At 40.9% G+C, this 15,302-nt stretch overlaps 2 protein-coding genes across 3 annotated transcripts in view; one reads left to right on the top strand and one right to left on the bottom strand.

Annotated features, from left to right (window-relative positions):
• nbeal1 (neurobeachin-like 1) overlaps positions 1–8,866 on the top strand; it is a 38,955-nt gene extending 30,089 nt beyond the window's left edge. For both annotated transcript variants that reach the window (XM_028010287.1, XM_028010286.1), the window contains 17 exons: positions 254–349; positions 427–551; positions 639–779; positions 869–999; positions 1,074–1,183; positions 1,256–1,373; positions 2,191–2,288; positions 2,368–2,484; positions 2,557–2,646; positions 2,740–2,849; positions 3,217–3,389; positions 3,478–3,572; positions 3,651–3,767; positions 4,458–4,619; positions 4,707–4,855; positions 5,792–5,927; positions 6,656–8,866. In XM_028010287.1, the coding sequence (XP_027866088.1) occupies positions 254–349; positions 427–551; positions 639–779; positions 869–999; positions 1,074–1,183; positions 1,256–1,373; positions 2,191–2,288; positions 2,368–2,484; positions 2,557–2,646; positions 2,740–2,849; positions 3,217–3,389; positions 3,478–3,572; positions 3,651–3,767; positions 4,458–4,619; positions 4,707–4,855; positions 5,792–5,927; positions 6,656–6,757 (2,070 nt within the window). In that variant the 3' untranslated portion in view covers positions 6,758–8,866. The remainder of the gene's footprint in view (positions 1–253; positions 350–426; positions 552–638; positions 780–868; positions 1,000–1,073; positions 1,184–1,255; positions 1,374–2,190; positions 2,289–2,367; positions 2,485–2,556; positions 2,647–2,739; positions 2,850–3,216; positions 3,390–3,477; positions 3,573–3,650; positions 3,768–4,457; positions 4,620–4,706; positions 4,856–5,791; positions 5,928–6,655) is intronic.
• An 89-nt stretch (positions 8,867–8,955) lies between these two features.
• Positions 8,956–13,993, bottom strand: LOC114140447 (uncharacterized). The gene is made up of 7 exons (XM_028010301.1): positions 13,901–13,993; positions 13,760–13,797; positions 13,173–13,385; positions 11,251–12,998; positions 10,456–10,593; positions 9,291–9,402; positions 8,956–9,171 (listed from the first exon to the last, which is right to left on the bottom strand). Exons 2-7 carry the CDS (start codon positions 13,794–13,796, stop codon positions 9,098–9,100), a joined length of 2,322 nt encoding a protein of 773 aa, XP_027866102.1. The 5' UTR covers position 13,797; positions 13,901–13,993; the 3' UTR covers positions 8,956–9,097.
• Between the last annotated feature and the right edge of the window lie 1,309 nt (positions 13,994–15,302).

Raw genomic sequence — 15,302 nt, 5'->3', positions numbered from 1 at the left:
AAAAGGGTCTTTAAAAGTCTTAAATTTGAGTTGATGAAACATGCAAAACTGTCATCATTTGGTTAAAAAATGCCTGAAGAAGCTAAATATCACATTAACACCTAAAGTTTATAGGTCCAATTTACAAAAAACATTCGGTTTACGATATATTTGTGCACCTTTACCAATAAGATCTAATTCAGTTAGAACCACATGAAACACTTTGCACGATTAAGTTTCTGTTTCTAAGTGTACATTTTTCATCTTGTTTCAGAAATGGGTGAACCGAGAAATTTCTAACTTCGACTACTTAATGCAGCTCAACACTATTGCAGGCAGAACCTACAACGACCTCTCGCAGTACCCAGTGGTACGTTCAGAACTCGGTTTCTCACGGTGAAATTGTTGATGCACGAGTATCTGAAGGGATGTTGTGTGTTTGTCCAGTTTCCCTGGATTCTAGCCGACTACAGCTCAGAGGAGCTGGACCTCTCTGACCCGCGGGTGTTCAGGGATCTATCGAAGCCGGTGGCGGTGCAGAACGAACGCAATGCTAAAGCAGTCAGAGAGAAGTACTCATCATTTTCCTGTTGAGGTATCCTCCTTAAAACCTTTGAACACAGCTCCATGAAGTTCAACCTCTCATTGTGTACCTTTAGGTATGAAAGTTTTGAGGACCCAACTGGCACCATAGACCGTTTCCATTATGGTACCCACTACTCTAACGCTGCTGGAGTGATGCACTACATGATCCGAGTGGAGCCCTTCACCTCGCTGCACATCCAGCTGCAGAGTGGACGGTGAGGATGGTTGAGTTCTCCGTCATCCTCTTTTTCTCTCTCTTTCTTTCTTGCTAGCGGTTTAGCTCACACATGTTGACTTGTCTCAGGTTTGACTGCGCCGACCGCCAGTTCCACTCCATCCCAGCGACGTGGCAAACCCTCATGGACAACCCCAACGATGTGAAGGAGCTCATCCCAGAGTTCTTCTACTTCCCTGAATTTCTGGAGAACCAAAATAGTGAGTCGGTAAAGTTTTTTTTAACACCTCCCCTTTTTGTTCCTTATTAACCCTCCATATTTTTATCTGATCAGATTTTGATCTAGGCCGCCTGCAGATCTCTAAGGAGAGGGTACATAACATTGTTCTCCCTAAATGGGCCAAATCCCCTGAGGACTTCATCTACAAGCACCGCAAAGCTCTGGTGAGGCCCGGTTGGACTCCTGCTGGTGTGGTGTAACTGCAAACAGCAGCTCATGTGTGTTTACATTATCAGGAGTCAGAGTACGTCTCAGCCCACCTCCACGAGTGGATCGATCTGATCTTTGGTTACAAACAGAGGGGCCCAGCAGCTGTGGAGGCACTCAATGTCTTTTACTACTGCACTTACGAAGGTAACGCACTGCAGCTGTACTAACTGACATAACGTTGCCTGTCAATCATTCCAGGGGGTTTGTCAGCAACTGACCAATCAGCAGTCGCTATTTGTTCTGAAGCACACAGCCCTTATTTGGAGGAACTCAACCTCCGACAACATTGCCGGGTTTGTCATTGCTAACGAGAGATTTTGGGGGAAATAATAGGAAATCATGGTCCAACACTATCAGTGAGGAACAGAGCGCTTAGAGGGCGGAATACAATTTATTACATTACCAAAACCAAACAGAGTCTGGAATAATGCCAGAAATGGATAATGGCCTATAGCCGACCTCATGTCCAGTTGAATAAAACTGTGATCGATGGCAACTACCACATGTTCTTCTGCATGAAGGTAAGTGGTAGTAAACATCCCATTTATTGATAATCACATCAAAGATCCATAAGTGAAGGTAGTTATGCTTTCACTCTCACATCCAATGAGACTTTTTCACCTTCATCATTCTTCCTCTGACAGCATAAGGAAGAATGGCTTTAATGTTTATTTCTCAGTTGTTTTCCCACAAATAACCTTACAGATCTGTAAGATCTTTGCCACAGTGTTCACTAGTGAGGCAGAAATAACTCAGAAATGTCTTGGGTATTGAGTTTGAATTCCGCTACGAACAATACTGTTTGTCGGAGGTTTGCTCTACTTCCTCATGGTGGTGGAGCCGGTGTCAAATCCAAGATTCCTACCTTTTATGGAAAATCTGGAATTTTATTTAGGTGTTTGCCAATCCATCCATCCGTTTGTCATCAGCTGTATTTATTTTAAGCCTGCTGTGCTCGCAGGAGCTGTGGACTTGGACGCAATCACAGATGAAAAGGAGCGAAAAGCTGTTGAAGGCATGATCAGCAACTTTGGTCAGACCCCCTGCCAGTTACTTAAGGTGCAAGACCCCTGTCTGATGCATAATATCTCCAAAATATTTAAAATAAAGGGACCTTGACATAATGCTTTGGCCGCAGGAGCCCCATCCGGTTCGCCTTTCTCAGGAGGAAGTGGAGAAGAGGAAGGCTCAGCAGGACTCGAGTCCTCTCAACATGTTCGAACACCTCAGCGACCTCAAGTCCTTCTTTGTTGAGGTATTTCCAATCCCCTCACTTAATCAAAATGCTTCCATTGTGTTCTTATGGGTGAACATCCCGCCTACACAGGGCATCAGCGACAACGTGCCGCTGGTTAAAGCTGTCGTGCCAAAGAATCAGTCCCATTCGTTCATCACCCAGGGAAGCCCTGACACAATGGTGAGCACAGATACTTCAAAAAGTCACATAAAGTAAATTGGATGTGGAAAAGTCAGAGGTATAAATATTTTGTTTTCTTTCTGGTGCCTTCAGGTGACTGTGAGTCAGAACTGCCTGCTGGGGACCCATGGGTGGCTGCCTTACAATAAGAACATCTCCAACTATTTCACCTTCATTAAGGACCCCACAGTGTCCAACACCAAGTGAGAATGCTGCACCGATTACACATAGAGCTGTGTTTTGGATTTTAACTGCTACTACTTGCCCTAAAAAATAAAAAATCATCAGGATTTGTGTACAAAATGAATGAAGGAGAGAGGGACTCTATTACAAATTACACCTTCCTTCCTTTCTTTTTGTCTTGTGTTGCTTTAACTGTTTGATTATTTGTTTCTGACCTAAACTTTTGGATCATATGTTTACTCGTATGTAAGTGTAATTGGGATCCAAATAAACTTGGATTATATAAGAACTGTTAAGAACATAATGAATGTTTCCTATGAAAATTCAAATAGAAATCATGCAAAGTTGCCTTTTTTTTCCTTCTTTTAAAAAAAAATCTTATTGTAGAACCCAGCGCTTCCTGTCAGGACCGTTTGCCCCCGGCGTTGACCTCGCAGCAGGTCTGTTTGTCGTCTCCCACGACGGGAAGCTGCTGTTCAGTGGCGGACACTGGGACAACAGCATTAGGGTCACCTCACTGGTCAAGGGCAAGACAGTGGGACAGCACATCCGACACATGGGTAAAAGAAATGCCTAAAATGATCAACATTTGTTCGTTTTCCTTGAATTTCTACTTCAATGCTTGGTTTTATTATGTTTACCCTTCAGATGCTGTGACCTGCTTATCAACAGACCACTGTGGCATCCACCTGATCTCTGGCTCCAGAGACACAACCTGCATGGTGTGGCAGGTTCTGCAGCAGGTTGGGTCTTTAACGAGACACAAAAATAAATAAAAACATGCGTTTCATGTGATAAAGTGTGTGTTGTGTTTGTTAAAGGGTGGAGCTCCTGTGGGCCTGTCGTCCAAACCTGTCCAGGTTCTGTACGGACACACGGACGAGGTGGTGAGCGTGGCCATCAGCACTGAGCTGGATATGGCCATTTCTGGATCCAGAGTAAGTTTTCTGATGTCACCATCTAGTGGTGTGAACAGATCCCAATTCAATTTCTAACCAATTCCAGCATGAGTAAGCTAGGTTTAATTATTTTAAAGTTAAGAACTACAATAATTGGCAGTCTGGAAAAAGTCCGCATTTTTAACAATATTCAGTTTTTCAGTAGAACATGAGCAAAATCTCAGGGTTTGCCCCAGTGTATTATAAGCCTGGCGGGCTGCCAGGCTTTACTTGTGCCCTCACAAGTAAAGAAAAGCTAGGCATTGATATTTATTTAAGTCTTTTTAGAATGTTTGCGTTTTGTAAGACTTTATAGTTGGTGTTCAGGTGTTAATCTTTCAATAACACATAATGATCAAGTGATATTTTCAAATTTCCTGCCAACTTTAAACTTTTTTAACTCTAAAACACGATGAGATCAAGGACTGCCCTAGCGCCCAACCACCGGGCTTAGCTAATTTTCTGGGGGAAATCTTGAACCTGTTCAGTTTAAATTGCAGGAATTTCTGGGTCATTATATGGAATAAATAAGGATTTGATCCCCTAACAATATTGTCATGTCTCTTGTCATGTTTTGCTCACACCTCTTTAAAGAAACTGAATTATTTGAGGTTCCCAGCTTCTACAGATATCTGTAGAAGCATGGTACTTCCACCTTACCTCAGGTTACCTCAGTTCCTCTACCTGCAGGACGGTACGGTGATCATCCACACCGTGCGTCGAGGTCAGTACATGCGCTGCCTGCGGCCGCCGTGCGACAGCTCCCTTCCGCTATCCATCCTCCACTTGGCCGTGTCCTGGGAGGGTCACCTGCTGGTCCACACCTGCCTGGAGGGCAAAGCCACACTCAAAGTAAATCCATGCTTATACACATATAAAGCAGAGCTTTAGAGCTGCATAAATCTGAGCTTTGATGTGTGTTTGCTGCTTTTTCTCCAGGATAAAAACACGCTACATCTTTACTCCGTGAACGGGAAGCACCTCTCCAGCGAGCGGCTGAAGGAGCAGGTGACGGATATGTGTGTTTCAGGGGAGTATGTGATCATCGGGAGTGAGCAGGGATACCTGTCCATCCGGGATCTCTACAGGTAAGCAACACACCTGCTGGATTCTGGTAAGACCTCTGTCTCTGACAACTAGTTCAAGTATTAAAACTCCTCCATGTTACAACTGCAAACTTTTTGTTTGAATTTAAGTGGCAAATTAGGTCATAAATGCAAACAGAGAATGATGCACCATGATTTATTGTGGCACTTCCAGGTTTGTAATAGTTCTGGGTTTTTCATTGTGGTTTAAGTTTTATTTTGTTGTGACTATTTGTCTAATTTAATTAGTTTTTATTAGTATTTATTAAATATTCTTTAGTTTCAGTTTAGTTTTTATTAGTTATACTAAAGGCTGGACAATAAATCAATAATTGTTTATTGCCATAGATACATAATCAGTATCAATAGATATACAGCTAATAGAATATTCAACATGTAGAATATTCACTGAACCTCGGAGCATTCTGGGAGATGTAGGCAGCTGCTCAATCTCTCACGGTTAGCTTAGCAAGGTTGGTGGCTTCAACGCACTCACTCTTTGGTTACCTAGCAACTCACTCACAATGGTTACCTAGCAACAGCCTGTTGAGAAAATGGCGCATTAGCAGTTTAAGGTTTCGCTTCATAGCTGCTTAAAAATAAAGATCCAGCAGCACGGAGTCAATAATGCATTTTAGATATTTAAAACAAAAACCTAATCAATAATTATTGATATTGACTGATCTGAAGTGCTTGTATTGTGCTTATATAGCAGTAGTTTTAGTTTTTTCATACTTCAGTAACTTTTTAGGGGCAGATTATAGCTCTAATTTCAGCATGTTTTAATTAGTTTTATAAACACAATATTGTTCTGGTTAGTTATAGTTTTCCCCATTAATTAACATTTTTATTTACGTAAATTAATAAAAATGTTTTCTCGGTTTCAGTTTTTTGGTGGTTTTAGCTAACTGTGATAACCTCGGTGTTTCTGCTGCGCAGCCTGTCTCTCTGCTCGGAGCCCATGGCCATGCGGCTTCCCGTCCGCAGCGTCTCCGTCACCAAGGAGCAGAGCCACGTCCTGGTGGGCCTGGATGACGGCAAGCTGATCATCGTAGGCGTGGGCAAGCCGGCGGAGGTAAAGAACTCTCTGAGGAACTACATCGCTCAGAGCCTGGAGGGCTCGCCGCTCATGGCCTCGCCGCTGCTGGCGCCGCTCCGAGCTCGCTCGCCAACGCGGCTACTCCACCAGCGGGACCAGCTGGTGTTCAGCCCCACGTCCAGCCCGCAGAGACCCTAGCATGTTGCGGCTCTTTTTTAATTTTATTCTCTGCCACCACCCCCATGTTATCGCTGTAGATAAAACACACACACCCGCTCACCCCTCCACACACTCGCCTCTCCTCCTCAGGGACGGTTGTCACCCGCTGTTGTGAAATCACTGCAAACACACTGACGTGTGAGCCACACAGATCAAATCAAAACAACTTTTTTTGTTCTTATCTCATTCAGTTTTTCTAGTGTTTGACTCCAGTTGGACATTAACAGATATGCTGTGAAACTCCTGCAAGCCATAAGACGAAGAAAACTAATAAGGATAATCTTGTGCCAAAATCCCATAAATGTCAATCATTGCACCTTCTCACTTTCCTTCATTTTTGTTTTTACCAGATTGACTCACTGAAGTGAATCAAGCCTTGATTGTTTTTTTAATTACCTCACAAGTCAATCAAGCTACTGTCATAAGTCACATCCCTCCTTTTTTCCCTTTCCCTCCTTCTTTTATTTCTTTTGACTTCACACCTTTCTCCCCCGCCTCCTCTTTACTCCCTCCTTCCTCCTTCCTCCTTCCTCCACTCTTCCCAGATGCGATCGAACCAGATCACACGAAAGCTGTGGGGCTCCAGCAAGAGGCTGACTCAGATCTCGACGGAGACGGAGTACAACCCGCAGCAGGAGAGCAACTGATCCCAGACCAACCACACACTCCCGCCTCCCCTTCACACCCGGTTCTTATTAATTTTCATAAATCCCCTTACGTTCCTCTATTACTCCCCCCAAGTTAAACAGGTGCTTGATTCATAAAAACCTGCATCTCCATCTTTATTTTTTATTTTTTTGTTTTCCTGCTTTGAATCGACCATCAAGGCGCTGGCGCTGTGGTACACTACTTATTCCCTCTTCATTCCTCATTATTTTAAACAATCAAACTAGTGTGTGTCTGTGTGTATGAGAAGCATTGTTTTAAAATCTAGTTTCAAGTGACCTTTATTTTTGAGTCTGACAGGTGAGTCGGTCAGTCGCAGCCTTATTCAGTAAGACTAAACTCTATGCCTTCTTCTATGCTTTTGTATACAGAAGCATTTGTTGGCACACCTGGAAAGATGTATGAGGGAAAAAATTATCATTTATTGCAGTAGCAAATTCCCATCCAGTTGATTTGACCAGATGTTCAACATTTTCTGGTATTTCAAAAATCCATCAAATTAAATTAAGAATCCGTGAAGACATGAATTTAAAAAAAATTTTTGTCCTGAATGTTCTTTTTCTCATATTTATTCTTTGTCTCACACCCAAAAGGTGTTGCAGAAAAGATTGAAATTATGATCATCCAACCAAAGTCCCTGTAAAGTTTATCAAAATCCACGTTTATAGCATTGAATGTTTGATTTTTTTTTACCTCTTTTACCATCCTGCATTTCCAGTTGTTATTTTTGGGGAAGATGTGAGCAACTTTGAGTGAAACTAAAAGTTTTTCTGTTAGACTGACAATTTTTCTTCCTGAAGATTTTGTCAGAATAAGGATGAATATATCACCAGATCAGCACCGAATTAAAAAATAATCAAATTTAATGTCGGGTTTTACTCTGAAAATCTGCTTCAGCAATAGAAGATGTAAGTTTATCTACACATCTTAACCAGGGATGCCAGTAAAAATGGTCTGTAAAAACATACAATTCTATCGAGGCATACTTTAATTAACACTGACATGAATCAGCGTTGACGTTTCGTTTTGTCACTAAACACTACATTATCCTTCTGACAATTCAACAGGAAAAAAACCGGCTGAATGTTTTTGAGTTACTTGAATTTGCGTTTATTTATGAGTAGCATTCATTTATGTCTGATTTATTCTCCTGGCATATTTTTAAAATTCCTCCAACTTGTTGCAGAAGAAAGAGAAGAAAGGGCTTTATGAGATGTCAGTGTTAGCAGCAATACAGCTCCTTCGTCGCGTGCCTGTCGATATCTTCTTCCTGTCTCTGATTCCAGTCTTCCTTCTGCTCTAACCGGGACGGCGTCTCACTAATTTGCTTTCGTCGCTGCACAGAGCGTCCTCTGATATTTTCATATCTGTTTCTCATCATGACTGATAATCGGTGAAGTTTTCTTTTTGCAGGGTTTGCATGCCTTGTTAAAGTATGAGTGAGTTATTTACCCTGCAGTATGAAGCAGCTACGGATGACATTGCTATTTTTGCACCGTATTTTTGTTTTCTTTTCCTGTAATTTGTATTTACTACTTTATTTAAACGTCACAGTTCGGGGGAGTGCAGACACCAAGCTGCGTCCTCCTTGCGATTTCTGTGAAAGGTGCTTAAATTGTTTTCTGAATACTTTTTTGTATTATTATTTTCATTCTCGCCACTGTTCGAGCTGCTCTACGACTGCAATAAACGGAGTGCCTTCAAGCCAGTTGTGTCAACAAGAGCTAGATCCGTCATGAAGCAATTTATCCCTGAAACTACGACTTTACGCAGCATTCCACGTGTCCAACCTCAGCAGTCTCAACAGGAACCAATGATATTGGACTTAAATAATAATCAGAAATACTATTTTGTGTCTTAGCTGCATCCTCTGTGAGTGTCACCTAAATGGATGTGTGTATATCTGTGATTATTTATGAATACAGTATATATATAAATATATATAATGTACAGCATGATTTTTATTTCTTTTAAATGTCCTTTTTGCACTTTCTAGGTACTAAACATTGTTTTACCTTGGCTCCCTAATCTGTACAAACTGCTTTGTATACACATGTGGGAAATGATCATTAAAGTCTTGTCTAAATTAAGAAGTTTTGTTTTCATTTTATGGGAAAAAAATACAAATTCTTTTTGCTACATTAAACAATAAAGCTGAAAAATAACAAAGAAATAAACATTTATTTGTGTCATGCTTGGTTTTATTTAAGGAGATTCAATCATGATGCGGTAAGTAGCTCAATCTGAGGAGTACAGCAGATTTGGAGAAACTCTTTCGCTGTAGGAGAGACATCTGACATCACTTCCTGTTTCTTTGATTTTTACGCAGTGACTGGGTACGAGCAGAGGGACGCCCTCTTCAGTTCACAATCCGCCACGCTCCACCAGCTCTCATCTGAAAACACGAGTAAGGACACAAAACATAAAAGTGATCAAATATGAGTCAGATTTTTATTCTATTTATGATTCATTCAGTTTTTTTCCTGGTGCAGTTCTGTTCTGTTTGTTTCGTACCGATCTTGAACATCTCGACACAGGCGGGTTTGTCAGTGTGAATGTTGGGGTGTCCCGGCATCCAGTCGCTGTAGCTCCATTTTGACCCGTCGACCCACGAGGCCTGCTGGTTCTGAGGCGCCAAGCAAACATTTTATAGCCTCATTAACATTAGAAGTGAAAAGTTTGCATATTTTCTTAGATAAATTTCGTTCATTTGGGGTTTTTAACGCCAACCTATCTATTATGGTGACATAGTGTGAATTTCAGGTGAAGTTTAATTAACTCGGTTGGTTTTGAATGTTTTCAAAATAACTTCAGAAATTTAATGTTATCCTGCTTTATCTATTTGAAAACCATTGCTTATGTAAATATATCAAAGTAGTGCTACTCTTACTTGAGTACAGTTTATGTTTACTCAGAAGCATGTTTTAAAATGTTGACGTTATCCTTTAAGTTTTTAATTTTAATTTGAATGTGTCCAAATCCCATTGCATTAAAATTGATGCGCTTTACCAATTACATTTTTAGAATAAAAGCCTTGCTGGTAATGCCTAGTATAGTAGAATAAATAGGTTTTTTAACATTACTTTTGCTTTGGTAGTCTTTATATCAGGTAATAAGTCATTTTGGCGAATGTTGTCTACGATGTTTGCAGACAACGTTTGTCAAAATGAAGCGCCATTAAACGTCCGGAGAGCATGGTGTTTTATTTTTACTTTCAGTGAAAGTCATCTGCTAACGCTGGCCAAATGTCAAAATGAAACATCGTCCACGGTCGGTGGATGTTAGTGGACGAACGTTTATGGCGATGTTCCAGGGACATTCTGTGTTTTCGATCATTTGTTGAAACACCCAGTAATCCCAGATTGTTGCCTGCTGATGTATAAATGTAAAAAGCTTAAGTTTGGAGCTGGAAGTATAACTCCAATCACCGCTAATGCTTTTACATTTTGGCCTTTCCCAGCAACAGGAAAGTGTGCAACTCTTCCAAATAAAGGTTCAAGGGTCAATGTTTCACCAAGGTAAGAATAACACGATATATTCTGTTGATAAGATATCTGATGACACTCTCCATGGCCTCCTTTTGCTGCCACAGTCAGTTTGCGTCATCAGTCCTTGAATAAAAAGGTTTTGTAGATAGATTCCTGTCTGCCTCATCTTCCAGTTTGTGAAAATAACTTGCCTTGACTATGCCTCCCAACCAGGTCAACACTGGGTGGTTCTCGCCTCCTTTGGTCACCAGGGAAACCAGTCGGGAATGGAGGTCTCTGTTTGTTATAGAGGCAAGCTCAGCATCGGGAGCCAGATTTCTGCAAAAGGCCTGTGGAGTGGAGGGAATAGAAATGTTTCAGATTTGAAAGGAAACATCGTTTCAAACAACATTTAAGAAGTGGGGTTTTATTATTCCTGTAAGGAGTTATGCAGAACTTACTGCCAAACCAGTAAAGTCAATAAATCTCTTATAAAGAGCCTGGCTCACAACATGAAGTAGCTAAATTATTTAAAATTGTGTCTTGAGCTAAAGAAATTGAAGAACAAATGAGAAACAGATGTCTGAAAAGGGTTACAAAGCCAATTCGAAGGCTGGAACCACAGAGCCATTATCCAAAGATGGCAACAAATTGGAACAGTGAGTTTGGTAGGAGTTGCTGGTCTACCAAAATTACTCCAAGAGTGCATTAACAACTCTTCCAGGGGGGAATGACTGATGCAAGACTCTTATTGCTAATTATGGATGTCATCGTTTAGGTTTAAGATGTAATTAGTTTGTCAAATTTTACCACGTTGGATTGGGTGTTTTTTTTTTTTTTTACCTTAATAAATTAAATAGTCTTTTGATTCTACTTTTAGGTTATATTTCTTTGATTTTAAAATTTGTTTGAACTGAAACATTTTAGTGCCATTAAAAAAACCAACAGAGACAGAAGAAATCTGTAAGGTAGCAAATACTGTTTCACAGTCCTGTAAGCAACCTTACCTGGGCATCTTTGTAGGACAACGAATTGGGGTTGAACTCGTAACATTTTCCACTGATGATCTCCCCGTTACAGGCCATTTTGTGGGTCTGGACTCTAGTTGCCAGTCTGAAAGCAACTGGAAGCTGCATATTTTGCTGAGCTTCCTTTCTGAGCTCAATTAGATGGGACATTTCTGGTTCGGTTCCCTGTCTGAAGTCAGTTGGGATGGACATCTTTGGCTCGGTTCCTTGTCTGAAGGCAACTGGGACGGACATCTTTGGCTCGGTTCCCTGTCTGAAGGCAACTGGGATGGACATCTTTGGCTCAGTTCCCTGTCTGAAGGCAACTGGGATGGACATTTCTGGTTCGGTTCCCTGTCTGAAGGCAATTGGGATGGACATCTTTGATTCAGTTCCCTGTCTGAAGGCAACTGGGATGGACATTTCTGGTTCGGTTCCCTGTCTGAAGGCAATTGGGATGGACATCTTTGATTCAGTTCCCTGTCTGAAGGCAATTGGGATGGACATCTTTGATTCAGTTCCCTGTCTGAAGGCAATTGGGATGGACATCTTTGGTTCAGTTCCCTGTCTAATACCAATTGGCAGTGACCATTTTGGTCCAGTTTCCAGTCTGAAAGCAACTGGAACCTGCATATTTTGCTGAGCTTCCTTTCTGAGCTCAATTAGGTGGGACATTTCTGGTTCGGTTCCCTGTCTGAAGTCAATTGGGATGGACATCTTTGGCTCAGTTCCCTGTCTGAAGGCAACTGGGATGGACATCTTTGGTTCGGTTCCCTGTCTAAAACCAACTGGGATGGACATCTTTGGCTCAGTTCCCTGTCTAAAACCAATTGGCAGTGACCATTTTGGTCCAGTTTCCAGTCTGAAAGCAACTGGAACCTGCATATTTTGCTGAGCTTCCTTTCTGAGCTCAATTAGGTGGGACATTTCTGGTTCGGTTCCCTGTCTGAAGTCAATTGGGATGGACATCTTTGGCTCAGTTCCCTGTCTGAAGGCAACTGGGATGGACATCTTTGGTTCGGTTCCCTGTCTAAAACCAACTGGGATGGACATCTTTGGCTCAGTTCCCTGTCTAAAACCAATTGGCAGTGACCATTTTGGTCCAGTTTCCAGTCTGAAAGCAACTGGAACCTGCATATTTTGCTGAGCTTCCTTTCTGAGCTCAATTAGGTGGGACATTTCTGGTTCGGTTCCCTGTCTGAAGTCAATTGGGATGGACATCTTTGGCTCAGTTCCCTGTCTGAAGGCAACTGGGATGGACATCTTTGGTTCGGTTCCCTGTCTAAAACCAACTGGGATGGACATCTTTGGCTCAGTTCCCTGTCTAAAACCAATTGGCAGTGACCATTTTGGTCCAGTTTCCAGTCTGAAAGCAACTGGAACCTGCATATTTTGCTGAGCTTCCTTTCTGAGCTCAATTAGGTGGGACATTTCTGGTTCGGTTCCCTGTCTGAAGTCAATTGGGATGGACATCTTTGGCTCAGTTCCTTGTCTGAAGGCAACTGGGACGGACATCTTTGGCTCAGTTCCCTGTCTGAAGGCAACTGGGATGGACATCTTTGGCTCGGTTCCCTGTCTGAAACCAACTGGGATTGACATCTTTGGCTCGGTTCCCTGTCTAAAACCAACTGGGATGGACATTCTGGACTTAGTTTCTTGTCTAAGAGTTTCAGGAACTTCAACAATTGAGGGTTTCTCCACTCGAACCCAGCCTGCTCCTCTTCTCTGGGCTGGAACGTCGACAGGGACTGAGAAAAGAAGGCATTGCTCATGTAAAGGGTTGTTTTAATCAATGCTGAAAACATTGAAGACTAGTAATGTTTTACGAGACTTAAAGGGATCTGTTATAGCTGCATTATGAATATTGTGGTCCATCACAAATATATATTTTTGGTAGGATTTGATGTTGTATCTGTACCCACCAACTCTCCTTTCCATCTCACTGATGTGTTCCTTAACAAGTCCAGTGTTCAGGTCAACAAGGAACTTCCTGGATGGCTCCGTTCCTTGTCTGAATCCAGCAGGAACACTTTCACGGACGCCGGCGTGTTCAACGCTCCGTTTAAAGCCATCTGGGTGACGGTCAGGCAAAGACGTTCGCTGTCCAGGAGCTGCGATTGGAAGAGCTTGGAGACCTATATTGGGTTACATAAGGGAACATTTGGATGAACGACTGATTATTTTAACAAAACTCTTAATAATTTGACATTAAATTAAGACTTTTTCCAGCTGTTACATCAGTAACCTGCAACTGTACCTTCCTGATATGAATGCGTCATTTATGTAATCTATAATAAATCAATAATGGTCAAAGTTCAGCCATTGCTTTGCCACAGTCATGTTGGCATGGCAATACATCACAATACTGAGATAAATTAATAGAAAAGTACAAATATCTTGAATTATTTAAAAAGATTACCAATGTGACCCACTATATTGAATAAATGTACAATAAGCTGGTGTTAAGTTACAAAATAAAACTGGCTACAGTGAGAAACGAAGCTCTTACCTGACAGGGTCAGGAACAGCAACACAAACTTTAACATCCTGGAAAAGAAACAGTAACTTTTAAGGTTCTGACAAACACATTTTATCACCATTAATCAGCTTATTGATCACTGTTTGCTCTCTTTAAAGATTCTGCGCTTACCTGAGGCTTCAGTGGTGAACTGTGAGCACCCAGCGAAAGAAAAGGTTGGCTTTTATAATGTTCTAGTCATTGTCATAAATTTCTCTATTATTACAGTACATAGGATTACTGATTAATACCAGTGTGATTGAAGCTTACTGATATTTGTTGGACTTTGCTTTTAGCCTCATAACCTGATAAACGGAGCCAAGATAAACGTCGCCAGTTCCTGATACGTGAGTTAAATGGTATTAAAGTCAAGTTTTCCCCTTACAGCAGGCGTTTATGCTGGAAAAGTTTTTTTTTTGTCTTTGAAAGATGGGAAAGTTGAATGGCACACCGGTTCATGTAAGCTCAATCAATATTTGCAAACTGGGTCGCAGCATGAAATTACAGAAAACAGCAGCAGAGTACACTAAAGTTTATTTAGATTTAACAGATTTATCATTTAAATAGAAGCCCAATTAACCAATTCATGGATTTTTAATAACAACTTAGTGAAAAAGTTGTTAATTGGTAATAGAGTGTGGTTTAATGTCAGTATAAATCCAGCTCTTCTGACGTTAGTTCGAGAACAAACATTATCAATAAAGAGATAAGATGAGGTTCAAAGCAGGATCAGGCTGTAAAACAATATCCCAAGACATGTTATACAAAAACAGTATTAATCAGCAAGATGCATGTGGTAACTCTGGAGGAGCTGCAGAAATCCAGAGCTCAGGTGTGAGACTCAATTACCTGGACAGCTGCTAGGCCTTTATGACCTGAAATAAGTTGCTGCAAAACATAATGTTTAGGGGTAAACATATGTTTCGCAAAGTGAAATGTGTTAATTGTTGCATCATGCTGTAGGAATGAGGTATCAGATTTAATTTTTTCCATAAATTAAACTGAGAGCAAATGATTCAAAGTGATTCAGTAATAAAACCTCGAAAATACAACTGAGCTCATAATTGTGGAGTTTAGTTTTGATTTATTATAAAATACCAGCAACATACATTAAATCTGCAGTGTGTAAGTTTTTTAAAAATGTCTATTTTTTACTTATTACTTGAAACTCGTGTCAAACTTGAGGCCCAGGGGCCAAATCTGGCCCATCAGAGCTTTTTATGTGGCCCTCTCGACAATAAGTCCTGCCAGTTTTTCATAAATCTGAAAAATTCACACAAAATCAACAAATCTCCAAATTCTTTTCTGATTTTACTGCAAAATTGGTCTCAGCCTTACTTGATTAGTCATAGTCTATAATCGATACGGCAAGCAATAAAAAACATCCTGAAATTTCTTTACAAACATTTATAAATTGGCACTAGAAAATCTGTTATTTTGATTGCAAAAAACACTAAAACAGTCACAAAATCTTGGAGAAACAGCTGTTTAATTATATTTTAGCAGTTTAATCAGTATATTCTGGCACAATTGG

The sequence above is a fragment of the Xiphophorus couchianus genome, chromosome 24, assembly GCF_001444195.1.
Source record: "Xiphophorus couchianus chromosome 24, X_couchianus-1.0, whole genome shotgun sequence".
NCBI classification, from domain to species: domain Eukaryota; kingdom Metazoa; phylum Chordata; class Actinopteri; order Cyprinodontiformes; family Poeciliidae; genus Xiphophorus; species Xiphophorus couchianus.
This window is presented reverse-complemented; position numbering and strand designations above follow the sequence as displayed.

What these genes read in the sequence shown, in the direction of transcription:
- LOC114140447 (XM_028010301.1), bottom strand. Translation starts at nt 13,796, where the DNA reads ATGTTAAAGTTTGTGTTGCTGTTCCTGACCCTGTCAG. An exon ending in GCTGTTCCTGACCCTGTCAG is followed by an intron (nt 13,386 to 13,759) that starts GTAAGAGCTTCG and finishes AACCCAATATAG; the next exon opens with GTCTCCAAGCTCTTCCAATC. An exon ending in TGTCCTACAAAGATGCCCAG is followed by an intron (nt 10,594 to 11,250) that starts GTAAGGTTGCTT and finishes TCCACTCCACAG; the next exon opens with GCCTTTTGCAGAAATCTGGC.